A 16,183-nucleotide genomic window follows, 5' to 3' on the forward strand; every position below is an offset into this window, starting at 1 on the left:
GTGATTTGTAAGATGTTTTAATGAGGCATTTATGGATGCATATTTTCAATTCCATTCCCACTTATGAATGTTTGAGCATTAAGAAAGATTAATCAGAAAACAATCCCTCATCCCCTCACACACTTTTAGTAGCAATTTTTGTTTAAAGACTACAACAAAAAGGTGCGTGTTTTGAATTTTAATCAATAATGATAAAGAAAAAAGTGAAAGCAGAAGATCAATTTTTAAACATATTTCGAGGGGCTCAGAAAGAAATTAGTATAATGAGATAAGCCAACAATCTATTTGTAGTTGTCAAATGTAGTTTGTGTCTCTATTACAAATGCAATTGGTGTCCATTGTGGAAGTTTTGAAAAAAACAAATAAGGCAAAAGAGGAAAAACAGAATCACACAAAACTGTACCCCCCAGAGATAATGACCACTAATTTTTTTTCATATTTTTGTCTTGTTAAGCATTTACATACATTTTATAAACACTTACAACCATACTAACATGTTCTATAATCTACTTTTTACTGACTATATTATGAATGTGTTTTCATATAATTATTGTTCTAAAAATTATTCCCCGCTTTTCTTTATTATAAGGAGTGCAGTGTTTTAAATCCTTACAAATCCTTACTTCTCCTATATGTGTTTCATGGTATAAATTACTAAAAAAGAAATTAGCTCAAAGGGCATACAATTTTCTAAGTCTCCTATCATCAGTAAGCAATGATTTTTATTATTAGAAGTTTTGGTGACAGATAGTAATCTTCTCTATTTAATGTTCATGCCTTTAGTTATTAAAAACATTAGCTATTTATCATGTAATTATTAGAAGGTATGAAGCTTTAAATAAATTTTAATAGCTGAATTTCAGTAGCCATCCCAGTCATGAAAATGTTCATTGTTTCAGCAAATACATTGAGCACCTACTCTGTATTCCTATGTAGAAGGGACTCTAACCTATTCCAAGAAGATTAAAGAGCATTCTAAACTGATATGGATTCCCCCTAAAATTAGTTGATAACTTTGGACTCATGTTCCAAAACTGTTTGTTCTAAGCTGGATCTCATAGCACCTCTTCTATGTCATACGTTGTATCCATAATGCCACATGGAATATAGGCAATGACTATGATCTGGCTCTCACCCTACTAGCAATTTATTGAGTGGTTTCCACCTACTGACAGATTCTTGAATATTATGCAAGTTTTACGAAGATGATGAATAACATAGACCAATTATGTCTGACCTTGTCCAATTTTAAACCAATGAGACATTTATATAGGCATTGCTTAACTTCTCTGTATAAGAAAATGAGGTTTTATTTTCCCTTTACAAGTAGAAAATATAAACCACATCCAGTTAAAGCAACTCTCTCAATGGAAATTGAGAAAAAGGCAATGGAAACCCAAATGCAAATGGGATAGAAGAAAAGATTAACCATAGAGGATAGAGAAGCTTTTTAGATCCAAATATCATCTTATATGATCTAACAAATTTGAAAGACATTATCATCATCCTATAATTTCTTAGGATATCAAATAATTTGGTATATTTTATTTTTTAGCAAGTTTAAAATGTGCTAGAAAATAATCTCACGAAACTAACACTCCTTAATGATTGTATGCTGGAATTATATTTTAAGGTAGATGTTAACTTCAAGTCATACTTAAAGTTTTTTGGATTTGAAAAGCTTGCACTAAGATTGAACACCTGAAAAAACAAGTTGATGTAATTAAAAACTCATTTGGAGCTTCCTGTTAAGTTTCTGATTCCAGAAAAGTGGAATTCTTCAAGATACTTTTTTAACCTCTTATTATCCATGTAGAAATGGTAAGTGCAAGTGGAAATGATATAATTAACCCCCTCAAACACAAGCTCTTAGAGAATGTTTCTCACAAAATTACCAAATTTTCCACTAATACTGAAGAGTGGAGGAATGAAGCTAAAACATATTTAACTTACATAAAACTTTACCCTAAAATAGCCCCAAATTTTGAGTTTGCTGACTTATTAGCATTAATTCAGATGATCTGTCCAATTCAAGCCACACTCCATAGTCGCCAAGTGTATCTCAGTGAAGCTTGGAGGGTGGCCCCAAAGTGCATTGTCCTGTAATGAAGCCTCTAGGAAGTGAAGCAGTCATTCTATTTCCTGGAACAGACTTCTGCAGGGAGAATCTGAGAGGTAACAGATGACTTTAATGGCATCGTGCAGGTGCCAGCAGAACCGCAGAGGAGCAATGCTTCTAAACTGTAAGTTATAGATGCAGCCATGTTGTAGACAGATGTATCCAGGTGACACTAAGAACTTAAGCATGGGAGGTGATCATCCGACTGGAATTATAAGCAGCAGACAGTCCCTAAACTGACTCATTAAACACAAATGGATGATCTGTCAGAGAATAATGACTTTTAGGACTTTCATTCTCGCTCTAATGCTTGATATTAATGACCTTTCAGAAATGTTGATATCACTGGAATTTCATCTGCTACAAAGAAAGAAAACCAGTAAATTAATCAGTTTCTGAATGAAGGTATGAAACTGTCCCTGAAAAGGAAGCAGAATGACAGTTGTTGGAGAATAAGAACTAGTGTGGAACGGAAATATGCATTTAACAAACAAAACTCTCTTATGACCTCCTGAATTAATCTCATGGGGTTGTGTGGGGTAGAGGAGGGAGGGAGAGAGAGGCGGAAAGGGAGAAGGAGAGAGAGATTGATTTATTTTAGTGGAGATAGTAATGCTCAGGTCATAAGCTTAAGCTTGACCACAAAGTTGAATTCCTAGACAACATATTCTCTATATAGGGCTCCTCCTCCCACAAAACCCTGCAGTTTGAAACACAGCACTTTTAATTTCATAAGAGCCTGCTTATGATACATTAGTCTGTCAGCAGTAAGACGTGTGTCTTACTGATCATTCATGGAATTGTATGACTGTAGCATGCAAGGCTCTGTACCAAATGCTACCACAGAGGACTTTAGGGTCTAGGTCAAAATTTCTATAAAGGTCCGGGTAGTAAATATTTTAGGTTGTGTGGGCCAGATGGTTTCTACTGCAACTATTCAACTCAGACATTGTAGCACAAAAGTAGCCTTAGAAAATATATATGTGAATGAGTATGGCTATTTTCCAACAATCTTTATTTATGGAAACTGAAATTTGAATTTCATATAATTTGTATGGCACAGAATATTTTTTGATTTTTTAAACCATTAAAATTGTAAAAAACATTCTTAATTCACAAGCTATATAAAACAGGCAGTAGGCCAGATTTGAGCTAGTCTAAACCCCTGGTCTAAGTTATAATAAATGGAAGATAGTTGCCTTGAGGATGTACAAACAAAATGTCTATAAGTCTACAAAGATTAAAGGGATCTCTCCTAGTTCAAAACTTCATGAAGGAAGTGATATTTGAACTGATTTGAAGGATGGAATTTTAGTTTAAACAAAGTTTACATGTAGGGACACCTGGGTAGTTCAGTCGGTTAAGCATCTGACTCTTGATTTCAGCTTGGGACATAATCTCAAGGTTGTCAGATCAAGCCCCACATGGGACTCTGTGCTGGGCATGGAGCCTGCTTAAGAGTCTCTCTCTCCCTCTCCCTCTGCCCCCATCCCTGCTCACACATGCTCTTTCTCTCTCTTTCTCTAAAAACAAAACAGTTTGAGGTTCCTCAAAAAATTAAAAATAGGACTAGTCTATGTCCCAGCAATTACACTACTATGTATTTACTGAAAGGATACAAAAATACATATTTTAAGGGATACATGCACCTCGATGTTTATAGCAGCATTATCAACAATAGCCAAATTATGGAAAGAGCCCAAATGCTCCTCAACTGATGAATGGATAAAGAAGAAGTGGTATATATGTGTGCGTGTGTATATATGTATGTATATATGTATATATATATATATACACACGCACACATATATATATATATATATTTTTTTTTTACTCGACCATAAAAAAGAATGAAATCTTGCCATTTGCAATGAGGTGGATGGAACTACAGGGTATTATGCTAAGTGAAATAAGTCAGTCAGAGAAAGACAAATACCATAAGATTTCACCCTTATGTGGAATTTAAAAAACAAAACAGATGAACATAGAGGGGAAAAGAGAGAGGCAAATCAGAAAACAGACTCTTAACTATAGAGAACAAACAGGGTTACTGGAGGGGAGGGGGCTGGTGGAATGAGTTAAAAGGGCTATGGGTATTAAGGAGGGCACTTGTGATGAGCACTGAGTTTTTGTATGTAAGTAATGAACCACAAAATTCTACATCTGAAACTCTATATATTAACTAACTGAAATTTAAATAAAAACTTGAAGAAAAATAAAAATAACTTATTTCCCACAGTATACTTAGAATTGTGACAGATGCCTTGAAATCCAGAAGAAGGAAAAAATAAGATGCTACAAGTTGTAAAAATTTGAATTAAGCTTCGGCTTTGTTCCTGACTCACAAAATGGTGCCCAATCTATATTCGATATTTTGTCCAAATTCAATTTTCCAATGGTTTCCTAATGGTAATTTTTTCTTTCTGGTGGGAATATGTTTGAGGAAAGGAAGACAAACAGATGAATTAATGGGGAAAAAATAACAGGTAATTGTAATTACCTGAAAGCACACACACACACACACACAGCCCCCCATTTTTAAAAAGATTTATTTTTAAATAAATGGTGGGCACGTGGGTGCAGAGGAAGAGGGAAAGAATTTCAAGCAGAGTCCTATTGAGTGTGGAGCCTGTGGGGCTGTATCTCTTAACCCTGAGATCATGACCTGAGCCGAAACTAAGAGTCAGATGCTCAGCCAACTGAGCCACTCAGGCATCACTTCTTTTTTTTTTTTTTTTAAGATTTATTATATATATAGAGAGAGAGAGAGAGAGTGCGCGCGCGTGCAGGTGTGTGAACGGGGAGGGGCAGAGGGAGAGAAAAATCTCTGCACTAGAGTACAGAGCCCCTACTGGCTAGATCTCATGACCTTAGCCGAAACCAAGAGTCCCACCCTGAACCCATTGTACCACCCAGCCACTGCGCCCCCTGTTTTTAAGAGGGAGTTCCTGAAATAACAAAGAGATCCAGGTCGAAAAAGGAAGGGGTAGCTGACTTGCTGGTTTCAGGGCTGCTAGGTTGGTCTGGGGGCACAGCTGGGGCAGTCAAGTGGCACCCACGAGAAGGAGGGCTCAACTCGCATGTGGAAGGCCCTCACCTACTTCTCGTGCTCCTCGGCGTGCAAGTGAGCATGCCGAACATGTTCCTGAGGTTGCACCATGGGGAGCATGAGAGACCCAAGTTCCCTACCCCCATCTCTGCATCAAGGCCAGGCCCTTTCCCTGGGGAGATGGTAACCGTACTTTATTCCGTAACTCTCATGTGAAGCCACTTCCCGCCTGGCTATAAAGATGAATAAAGAGAATCTGGGCCACTACCCAGTGGGGACCACAGCACTGGTTTGCACTGCACACAGACCAGAAAATTGTATGGACCAGAAAAGATATAACATAAAGTCACCTTCCTTACTTGTATCAAATGACAACCAGTTTACTGATCTTCCACCCCTTTGCTTTAGGCAGGAGAAAATTCACTGGTCTGGCCAGGGGGTATGGTCTACTATTCCTCCAGAGCAGTGTGCCAGAAAAGCAGACTTGAATACATTATCCTGCCTGGTCCCAGAATAGAATCCCCACACACATCAAAGTGTGAATTATTGAGAAATGCTATCCCACTATGGTGAGAGACTGCTGGGGGGATGGTTGTGTGGGCATGGAGTAGTGCCAGGTGCTGTAGCCGGTCCTTGGCACCAGAGAGAGAGAGAGAGAGAGAGAGAGAGAGAAACCATAGTGTAAAACCCCATATATGGAACCAAAACTCCAGCTGATGCTTATTCATCAGGGCCAGTAGCCGAGAAGTGGAGTGTGGGTTTTAGTTTTTAAAAAGTTTCCTTCTGGGCTCTGCTACTTTCCTTGTGTCCTGTCCTTTGAGATTGGTAAGTTTCTTTCAATCATTGCTAGTACCTGTTTACCTCTCCCTGTGCTTGCTATATAAAGTTATAAATACATAACATTATAACACTATGTGATATTAGATTATTATAAATAAGAATTATAGTATATAATTATATATAATGTAAATATATAGGTATAAACATAAGTATGTAATTCTAGGATGCTGGCCAATCTGACTGGCGCTTCTGGTCACACCTCATCTTCCTCTTCTTGATGGTTTTGATTAAACACAAGGGCTTTAACAACTTCAGGATTTCTAATTAAGGCACACCAGTGTTCTAGTTTTCTCTCCTTTAATTCCTTACCTGCAGGCATTTATTAGATTTCACCCTATTTAACTACTGCTCTCAATTTAACAACCTCTCTGATAGGATGAGAACGTGATCTTGAGTAGGGTGTGTCAGAATGCATGTGAACCAGATACTCTCCTCACCTCCTGGCAGGTTTTTGCTTTTCAGTGACTGTCAACCAAAGAAATCTAAAGCACCTGTTTTCTTCTGTTTTTATTATCATTCTCATAGTTCTTAAATCCAAGTGAAATTTAAAATTCCTGAATCGAAATTGGATTTAAGCAAATGATAGTTTGTGGGTTGAGCATGATTAATTTTCTCTATGAAAGGTTCACTTCTGATTGTCGGGTAGAGTAATAGGTATGTGTGTGAAATTTTAGACATGGCCAATTTGAGGCATTACAGAATATTCAAATAATACTAGAATAACTACTAAATGAAAGGGTTAGGCATTGGAGATCTAATTATTTGTTCTACTTTACCCTCTCTCTACCTCTGTCTCATGGACCTTAAATAAGTCAACTCACCTTACTACCCCTAAAAACCTAAAAGTATTCTTAAGAAACTTGGGGCGCCTGGGTGGCTCAGTCGTTAAGCGTCTGCCTTCAGCTCAGGGCGTGATCCTGGTGTTCTGGGATCGAGCCCCACATTGGGCTCCTCTGCTGGGAGCCTGCTTCTTCCTCTCCCACTCCCCCTGCTTGTGTTCCCTCTCTCACTAGCTGTCTCTCTCTCTGTCAAATAAATAAATGAAATCTTAAAAAAAAAAAAAAAGAAACTCACAAGGCATGTGAAAGAAGTAAAGGTATAGCTGGGCTTTATCAATGGAAAGTATTACCGTGTCCGTTTACTATACAGTTATTATTCATTATTATTACTTCCACCATCACAAAAAATAGTGTGTAACTTGAACCAGGCTGCACTAAAACAGAGCATATATCCTTATGCTCTCAAGAGCAAGTTTTTGCTATGAAAGTTCTCATGTGCAAATTTTAATCCTCTCAAATAGTTTGATCTTTTTTCTTTACTAATAAATATTTCATTAAGTTTCAAATAGAGAATGGTTGGATTGTTTTTCACTTTTGAGGTATAGTTTTGGCCTTCCAGACCACTTACAAGCTGAACGAGATATAATATTAGGACTAGGAAATACATTAGTTGGAAGCCTTGAGTATTGCTGCTGGACCTCAGCTTGATTTGTGATCCTTGGCAAATCACTGAGTCTCTATCAAGCCAGTTTTTCTCTGAACCTAGTTTGACAATATCTAGTTTATGGAATGGCTGATAAAATTAAATTTGAGTCATTTCATTTTTTAATGCACTATACTATTGTGAGTATAGTTGCAAATCCAGTCCCCATAGAAAGTTTATGCAGTCAATCCTTTACTTAATAAATAGTACCTTTTTTTTTTTTTTTTTAAGAGAAGGAGAGAGGTAGGGGAGGGGCAGAGGGAGTGGGAGAGAGAGAATCTTAAGCAGGTTCCATGCCCAGCCTGGGGCTTGATCTCACAATCCCGAAGTCATGGCCTGAGCCGAAATCAAGAGTCAGATGCTTAACTGACCAAATCATACAGCTGCCCCACTAAGTAGTACCCTATAAATGTGCTTGTAGAAAGAGAATGTGGAGAGGGAGAAATGGAAAATGGCTTTTTTTTTTTTTTTTTACTATACCATGCAGTGGGGAGGCACAATGAGGAAAATCATAATTTCAAATAACTTAAATTACAATTTCAAAGAAAAAAATATTTGCTTGATGTTGCTGGACTCATCTCTAGAAACCATACAAATAAAGAACCAAGAGAGAATAAATGCTAAGAATTCTGAGGGAGCTTCTTTAATCCTGGAACTATGGCCATTCCATTGCTGCCAAAGTCTTTGATTGCAGAAATACATCTGATATATCTTTTGGAATTATTGGGTATAAAGTGGCATATGACTGTTACCGTTTTTCCCCTTTCCTGTATTTGTTTACGAGGTAAGATGGCGTTTGGGACCCCCTTTAATTCTGTATTCCTCTTGTCTCTAGGAGTTGTACTGATGTCCTCTGCTGCATCATCTTCATACTGTTCATCATTGCCTACATTCTTTTAGGACTTGTGGGTGAGTAAATACAGGTATAGAAGAGAGGTAAAATTTGCTACTGGAATAATACCTAAATCAATGCCACATTTTTAATATTAATCATTTTCTTCCCAAAGCCTTGTTATTATTGATTATTGTCTTTTCTGGAGCAAATGTGCCTCACAGGTACTCACTGGGAGCAGACTCAAAGCATAATAAACACAAAGTAGCTCATTCAAAGGCAAGCCCAAATTACTTACGTACATCCAATTATAAAGAAGGAAGAAAAAAGCTTATGGTTTTGGGGCGCCTGGGTGGCTCAGTCGGTTAAGCAGCTGCCTTCAGCCCGGATCATGATCCCAGGGTTCTGCGATCAAGTCCCCGCTCAGCAGGGAGCTTGCTTCTCCTTTTCCCTGTGCTCTCTCAAATAGATAAATGAAATCTTTAAAAACACCCCAAAACATGGTTTCTTTTTAATCATTTTTACTTGTGAAATTCTGTTAGGCAGCTAATTATGTTCACGTTTCTATTTACTAGTATGCATGATGGTCCAGATTAGTCGAGGTAATACATAAAGTTTTCTTTTTATAAGCAAATTAAAAGGAAGGAACAATTATTAAGAATTTCACCATCTAATTCATTGATGTTTAAGAAGTCTTATTGTCTTTATCAACCAGGAAGAGTTATTCTGTTATTTACTGTTAGGTTAAAGATTTTTCTAAAAAGATGAAAATAAAGAGGAAAAATACACAAATTATTTACATGTTTTAAAATCTACCAAGGGATTGTGAATATTTTCTGTAAAAAGCTTTCAGAATTGCATGTGAATGTATCACTTTTTCCCTCTGAGACTGAAGTCCTGTCCCTGAGATACTGACTTAGGAAACTTTAATATATTATTATGAGAGCAGGGGCTAGAAAACTTGAGTAATTCTAGTACCAGAAATGAATGTGCTGGAGTTAGTGTGGACAGAATGCATAAGCAGAAAGAAGGCGGTGCCTACCAGAGGAACAGTGGAAAATGTTCCTCAGTTTTATCTCCCAATAAGAGAAATACTTTGAGAATAGCAGCTGAAAGTAATTTTCAAAAGATCATCTCAGTAATACCATGCAAAAACTATACAGAATTGGAGAATTAAAAAAAGTAAGGCAGGAAGAAAAGTAGGGAGGGAAGAATAAAGGAGAATAAAGCACAACACTAAATAATGTTCTCTAAGACCTTCCAAAGATTCCCTTGGTATTTCTCCAAGCATTTTAACTTCTCAACATTAAGGCAGTTGTAGCACAATAAGAGTCTATATGTTGAATATTATAATAACATTAATTTTCTTATGCAATTAAAAGAATTTTAGCTTCTCTAACTTTGGGACACATCTTTCTTGTCTCTAATTTTTTTTTTTCAGTTGTTTTTACTTTTTGTCAGAGAATTATAATTGGTTGCATAAGACAAAGAAGACTTGGAGTCAAGTTGACCCAGGGTTTCCTCAGTTTGTTAAGCTCAGTTTAATTAATATTATTATATTAATTAAATATAATTAGTGCTAGTTTGTTAAGCTCAGTTTTCTCATCTGTGAAGTATAGAAACACCACTGTGCAGGGCTGCTATGAGGAGTAAATGAAGTGATATCCAGGTACACCAGTAATGGTACATAATACTGCTAGGCAGTATTTCATTTGCTGTCCTTGTGTAATCTAGTTGTTCTGAATTTTAATTGCTTTTAAATGTAATTTACTATATTGTTTCTATGGTAACCCATAATTTTGGTTATTAAAGTTTGAATGTACACAGGAACTTCATGAGGATCTCATACTGTGCCTGGAATCTTTCTGTCAGGAGATCTTATGGCATGTATGACAAATAAGTCTTCTCCATTTCTCAGAGTCAGTGTCTTGTAATCCACAGAGAAATGTGTCCTGTCCTTACACAGAGCTGGGAAAGCCACTCCCACTCTGTCTTCTGTTGACACAGTAGAGAAAAGTAATGGGAGTACACCCCATCATTGCCTCTGGAGCAAGATAAGAACTTTGCCTCTTTGTTTAAGATCTCCAGATTCGGTTTATAGATACCTTAATTCACATAAAGAAATTGAAGGATAAGTGTTCCTCACCGAAAAACTGTGTTCAATATTGGATTTAGTGATTCTTCCAAATTAATCCTGATGCCACTGATTAAAATGAATGACTCATAAAATTTACTTTATACACACACACACACACACACACACACACACACACACACACACGTCTCTCATTCCTGAACTACAAATAGTCTAGTCTAAGATAATCTTAACTCTTCAGTTATGTCCTATGTTGGATTAAAAAAAGAATGAAGAGAAACGATTAGCCGAGGTTACTAGGAGTGTGAAAAATTTTTTGACATGAAAGAATAGATACCTTCACCTGATGAAAGATGAGGCTAACTCAGTTTCACTGATGTGTTATAAGTAGTGAGTGTGAAAATCAGTAAAAGGAAACCTTGTTTAAAGTGGCTCTCCCACCTGCCACTCCTCATTGATTGCAAATCTAACAGGAAGAGACGTACCCCCAAGTCAATACTACTTTATTTATTTACATATTTATTTATTTACTTATCAAACAAAGTATAATTGTTTTTATTTTCAAATTTTAATTCCAGTATAGTTAACATACAGTGTTATTTTAGTTTCAGATGTACAATATAGTGACTCAACAAGGTCAATACTACTTTTGCGGCTACTTTACTATCCCAGAAGGAGGAAGAAAAGTTCTCTTCCCCAGCAACAGCCCAGCCAATGACCAATGAGAGACAATCATTAACTCAGCCAATGAGAAACCACTATACTTCAAATTCCAGGTTACTCCAATTGACTTTTTGTTTATAATAGCCCTCTCAGCTTCCTTTCTCCCGCCTTATAAACCCGTGCTCATCTCCTTTGCGCAGTTTTGTTGTAGCTTGCTCTGTTATTCCGAGTTAAACCCATTTTTGCTGGTGAAACAACTGGCAGTTTTATTTTTAAGGTTCATCGTAGTTTGGCATTTTTTGCCATTTTGTCAGATCAGGACCTTCTAAGGTGTATCTTTTGTCCATTTCTTTTCGTAAGAAGTTTTACCATGAAAGAGCCATGTTTCTTGCAAATTCTGCTGAGGAAAAAAACCTGTTCTATGCCGTTTATGTGGAATGTGGCCAGCTAGGGTATCACTGGGATGCAACAAAGGCACTTGACATTCGGCTAATGAAAAGCAGAACCTCTGTTCAAGTGAGTAAAGTGGAGTCTGGGTGGAAGGTAATCACATCTCCTTGAAAGATCAAACTAACGTTTATGATAATAGCTCTCTTTTGTCCACTTCACTGATGGTTGCTATCCAATTATTGTACTAACTAGAAAAATGAATAGGAATATTTATTATGCAAATCGTCCTTTGTTATCCTTGTGCTAACATTATACAATAGCACAATTTTAGCATTTAATAAATTTTTATATTTCTTTATTTCTTCTTTTTAAAAGAATTTTAATTCCAGTATAGTTAAATACAGTGTTGAATGAATTTCAGGTATACAATATGATTCAACAATTCTGTACATTACTCAGTGCTCATAAGTGTACTCTTCTTAATCCCTTTCACCTATTTCACCCATCCCCCCACCCTCAATTTCTCAATAGGTGTCTGTATTTTGATTTGTCTCTTCATATTTCCTGTTTGTTTTGCTTCTTAAATTCTACATATGAATGAAATCATATGGCATTTGCCATATTTTTCTTTTCAAATGTATTTCCAGTTGAGCGTGTCAGTTCATAGTTATATTTACATATGAAGCACTTGGAATTAGGGTCCAAAGTTTGTTTTTGGTTTTGCTTTTCAGTCTTAGGAATAATTATTCCTATTAGTTGAGATGATAGGACATTCATACAAAAGTAAAATGATGCAATAAACCCTGAGAACTCTCACCGTGCTGTGAGGGGCCCAGACCGTGTGGAGAAGCCGTGTGTAGGGGTCCTGATCCTCAGGCTCAGCTGAGCTCCTAGGAATAGTATTTACTATCCGCTTCATAGGGTTTTCAGATGATTGAAGCCTTTGTCAACACGGGACTGCATGGGCCCCAGCTGAGCCTTCCCCAGATTTCTGACTGCCAAAATTACTAGCAAAATAAAATGGTTGTATTAAGCCAGTGGGTTTGGAGGTGTAAAAATAGATAAGGAGAACAAATTTTGTACCTGGAAGCAGGATGCTGCTTAACAAAACCTGAAACGCAGCCATTGGTTTTTTGGTTTTTTTTTAAGATTTCATTTATTTATTTGACAGAGATAGAGACAGCCAGCGAGAGAGGGAACACAAGCAGGGGGAGTGGGAGAGGAAGAAGCAGGCTCACAGCAGAGGAGCCTGATGTGGGGCTCGATCCCATAACGCCAGGGTCACGCCCTGAGCCGAAGGCAGACGCTTAACCGCTGTGCCACCCAGGCGCCCCACAGCCATTGGTTTTTAAACCAGAGCATGTTCAGAAGCCCAATGGGTTTGGAGGAAACTGTTAGAGTTTGAAAGAAAGTGAGAAAAATGCAATTAGAAACAGAAGAGAGGGTCACTTTGCTACATAGCGGTGACAGTTCGGCAACACTGCTGCAGATGGTAATGTGGGAAGTAGGAAATGTGCGTGATGAATTCAGCGATCTAGCTAAAGATCATGCTTAGGAGAGGAACCAACCCTGAAAAGCCTCATCCACACCTGGCCCTGACTTCGGTGATGAGATCCAGACTTTGAACCTGAGCCTGATGCTTTAATTGGATGAGGCTTCTGTGGATCTTGGGAGGGTATAAACATTTGATTGTGGCAGAAATGTAAAAATGTGTGGCCAGAGGCTGGACTAAGGTTGTTTTAACACATGGCTGTGACTCTTTGCCCTTCTTTCTGCTGAGGGGTATGGAATCCCAAGCTGGTGAAGCTTCTTCAGTAGAGAAATGAACTAAGCCAAATAAGACTAGTTAAGGGCCTTGATGTGCAAGTGATTTACAGATCAGTGGCAGAGGATTAATGGAAGGCCATCATGGAGCCACTGCACTTTTCAGTAGACTGAAAGTACCAAGTACAGAAAGGAGGAGGCTTTGCATAATGCTGTCTTAAATCCCTCATAGAATGAGGTAGAGAATAAACAAAGGAGCTAAATTAATAATTAAATGTAGTCAAACTTGACTCCATCATTTCTGGTGTGGGATAATAATATGGTCATATGTGTACTTTTCTATTCATTGCTTCAGGAAATCCAGCATATTGTTTTCTTCCCTGACTTGAGCTGCCCCCAAATGCCAAGGAGAGTGAAGTCTTACTTCTGGTGTCTAGGTGGAAAGAGAGACCTTATAGTCTAACATTCGGCTGCTGTCATTTGATATCCTTTAGTTAATTGCTCATCTGGATCCTTCCACTACTGCAGTGGTTTCCTACACTAGGATCCAAAACATAGCTTTTAAGTCTTTATGCAGTGCTCAGCCATTTCTCCCCAAAGCACTACTAGGGTCTGATTGCAGCCCCTACTCTTAGGCCCTGGTATTCAGCCTAGGGGACCAGCTCAGTCACTGCCTTCATGGCAAGTTCCCTTTTGGAGTATCTGTATTCCTTTTGGCCTTAAGACCTAATTCAGGGTCATTCTTACCTGTACTAAATTGAAATCTCAGCAAAGTTTGAGTTCTTGTCCGTTTCTCATAAAGAAAATTGATCTTCCCCATCCCAAGGAGTACAAAAAAAGGAGAAACCATGTTTTTATAACAGAGAGATCACTCAGGTGACCATCTGAAGAGCAAAGATAATTCCAAGGTGACTTTGATTCTGTCTATACACAGAAATAGTGAACAGTTTATCTTACTAATAAATATAATATAAAAGATAAGTTATGCCTCACCAAGCATCTTGTTATACTTTGTGATCTTGATGGTATGATCTTATTGTTCACGGTAGGGGAAAACTGGTGATGGACAGTGGCTCTGATGGGACATCCTACTATGCTTTTAGTTTGAAACTAAAACGTGCCTTCCTATCAGAGCACAGCTTGGAAACCTCGTTTTAGCAAAGAAAAACTATTTCTTCCAATAAAAAAGTAAGAAATTTAAAGAGTTCTTGTTCCTTTATTTTTAAAATTGTTCTAGTAAGATTTTTCTTTTTTTTTTTTTTTAAAGTTTTTCGTGTTGTGATGTGCACTGGGTGTTATTCATAACTAATGAATCATTGAACACGACATCAAAAACTAATGATGTACTATACAGTGGCTAACTGACCATAATAATTTAAAAAAAGTTTTTCTTTTTCAAATTTTAATTCCAGTATAGTTAACATACAGTGTTATATTAGTTTTGGGTGTACAATATAGTGGTTCAACAGTTCTATGCATGACTCAGTGCTCATTGTAAGTGTCCCCTTAATCCCCCTCACTTATTTCACCCATCCTCCCTCCCACCTCCCCCTTGGTAACCATGTTTGTTCTCTATAGTTGTCTATTTCTTGGTTTGTCTATTTTTTATTTTTTTATGTTTTCTTAAATTCCACATGTGAGGGAAATCATATTTGTCTTTCTCTGACTGACTTATTTCACTTAGCAGTCTCCTTTCTACACTCATATTGTTACAAATGGCAACATTTCATTATTTATTATGGCTGAGTAGTATTCCATTTTGTGTGTGCACGTGCGGGTGCGTGCGTGCACACACACGCACACACCCCACCTTATCCATTCATTCATGGATAATTAGGCTGCTTCCATGATTTGGCTATTGGAAATAATGCTGCAGTAAACATAGGGATACATATTATCTTTTCAAACTAGTGTTTTCATATTCTTTGGGTAAATACCCAGTAGTGGAATTGCTGGATCATGGGGTAGTTCTATTTTTAATTTTTTGAGGAACCTCCATACTGTTTTCCACAGTGACTGCACCAGTTTGCATTCCCACCAACGGTGCATGAGGGTTCTTGTTTCTCCACATCCTGGCCAAGAAACTTGTTGTTTCTTATGTTTTTGATTTTAGCCATTCTGACAGGTGTGAGGCGATGTCTCATTGTGGGTTTGATTTGCATTTTTCCTGATGATTAGCTATGTTCAGCATCCTTTCATGTGTCTGTAGGCATCTGTACATCTTCCTTGGGGAAAAGTCTGTTCATGTCTTCTCATTTTTTTAATTGGATTGTTTTTTGGGGGTGATGAGTTGTACGAGATCTTCATGTACTTTGGATACTAACCCTTTATTGGATATGTCATTTGCAAATATCTTCTCCCATTCAGTAGATTGCCTTTTAGTTTTGTTGATTGTTCCCTTTGCTGTGCAGAAGCTTTTTATTTTGACAAAGTCCCAATAGTTGTTTTTTTTTTTTTTTTTTGGTTTTTTATTTGTTTTTTGCTTTTTTTTCCCCTTATCTAGGACAATGTTGCTATGGCCAATGTCAAGGAAACTACTGCTTGTTCTCTCTTCTAGGATTTTTACAGTTTCAGATTTCACATTTAGGTCCTTAATCCATTTTGAGTTTAGTTTTGTGTGTGGTGTAAGAAAGTGGTCCAGTTTCATTCTTTTGCATATGACTGACCAGTCTTTCCAAGCTACTTGTTGAAGAGACTCTTCTCATTGCATATTCTTGCCTCCTTTATCAAAGATTTGACCATGTAATCATGGGTTTATTTCAGGTGCTCTATTCTGTTTCATTGATCTATGTGCTTATTTTCATGCTAGTCTCATACTGTTTTGATGCTACAGCTTTGTAGTGTATCTTGAAATCTGGGGTTGTGTTACCTCCAGCTTTTTTGTTCTTTTTCAAGATTGCTTTGGCTATTGGGGGTCTTTTGTGGTTCCATACAAATCTTAGGATTGTT

At 37.4% G+C, this 16,183-nt stretch overlaps 1 protein-coding gene across 7 annotated transcripts in view; it reads left to right on the forward strand.

Moving 5' to 3' along the window:
- SLC44A5 (solute carrier family 44 member 5) overlaps positions 1 to 16,183 on the forward strand; it is a 374,691-nt gene that overhangs the window by 262,276 nt on the left and 96,232 nt on the right. For all 7 annotated transcript variants that reach the window (XM_048220289.2, XM_057310554.1, XM_057310550.1 and 4 more), the window contains one exon: positions 8,326 to 8,399. In XM_048220289.2, the coding sequence (XP_048076246.1) occupies positions 8,326 to 8,399 (74 nt within the window). The remainder of the gene's footprint in view (positions 1 to 8,325; positions 8,400 to 16,183) is intronic.

The sequence above is a fragment of the Ursus arctos genome, unplaced genomic scaffold (assembly GCF_023065955.2).
Source record: "Ursus arctos isolate Adak ecotype North America unplaced genomic scaffold, UrsArc2.0 scaffold_12, whole genome shotgun sequence".
Classification (NCBI taxonomy): Eukaryota; Metazoa; Chordata; class Mammalia; order Carnivora; family Ursidae; genus Ursus; species Ursus arctos.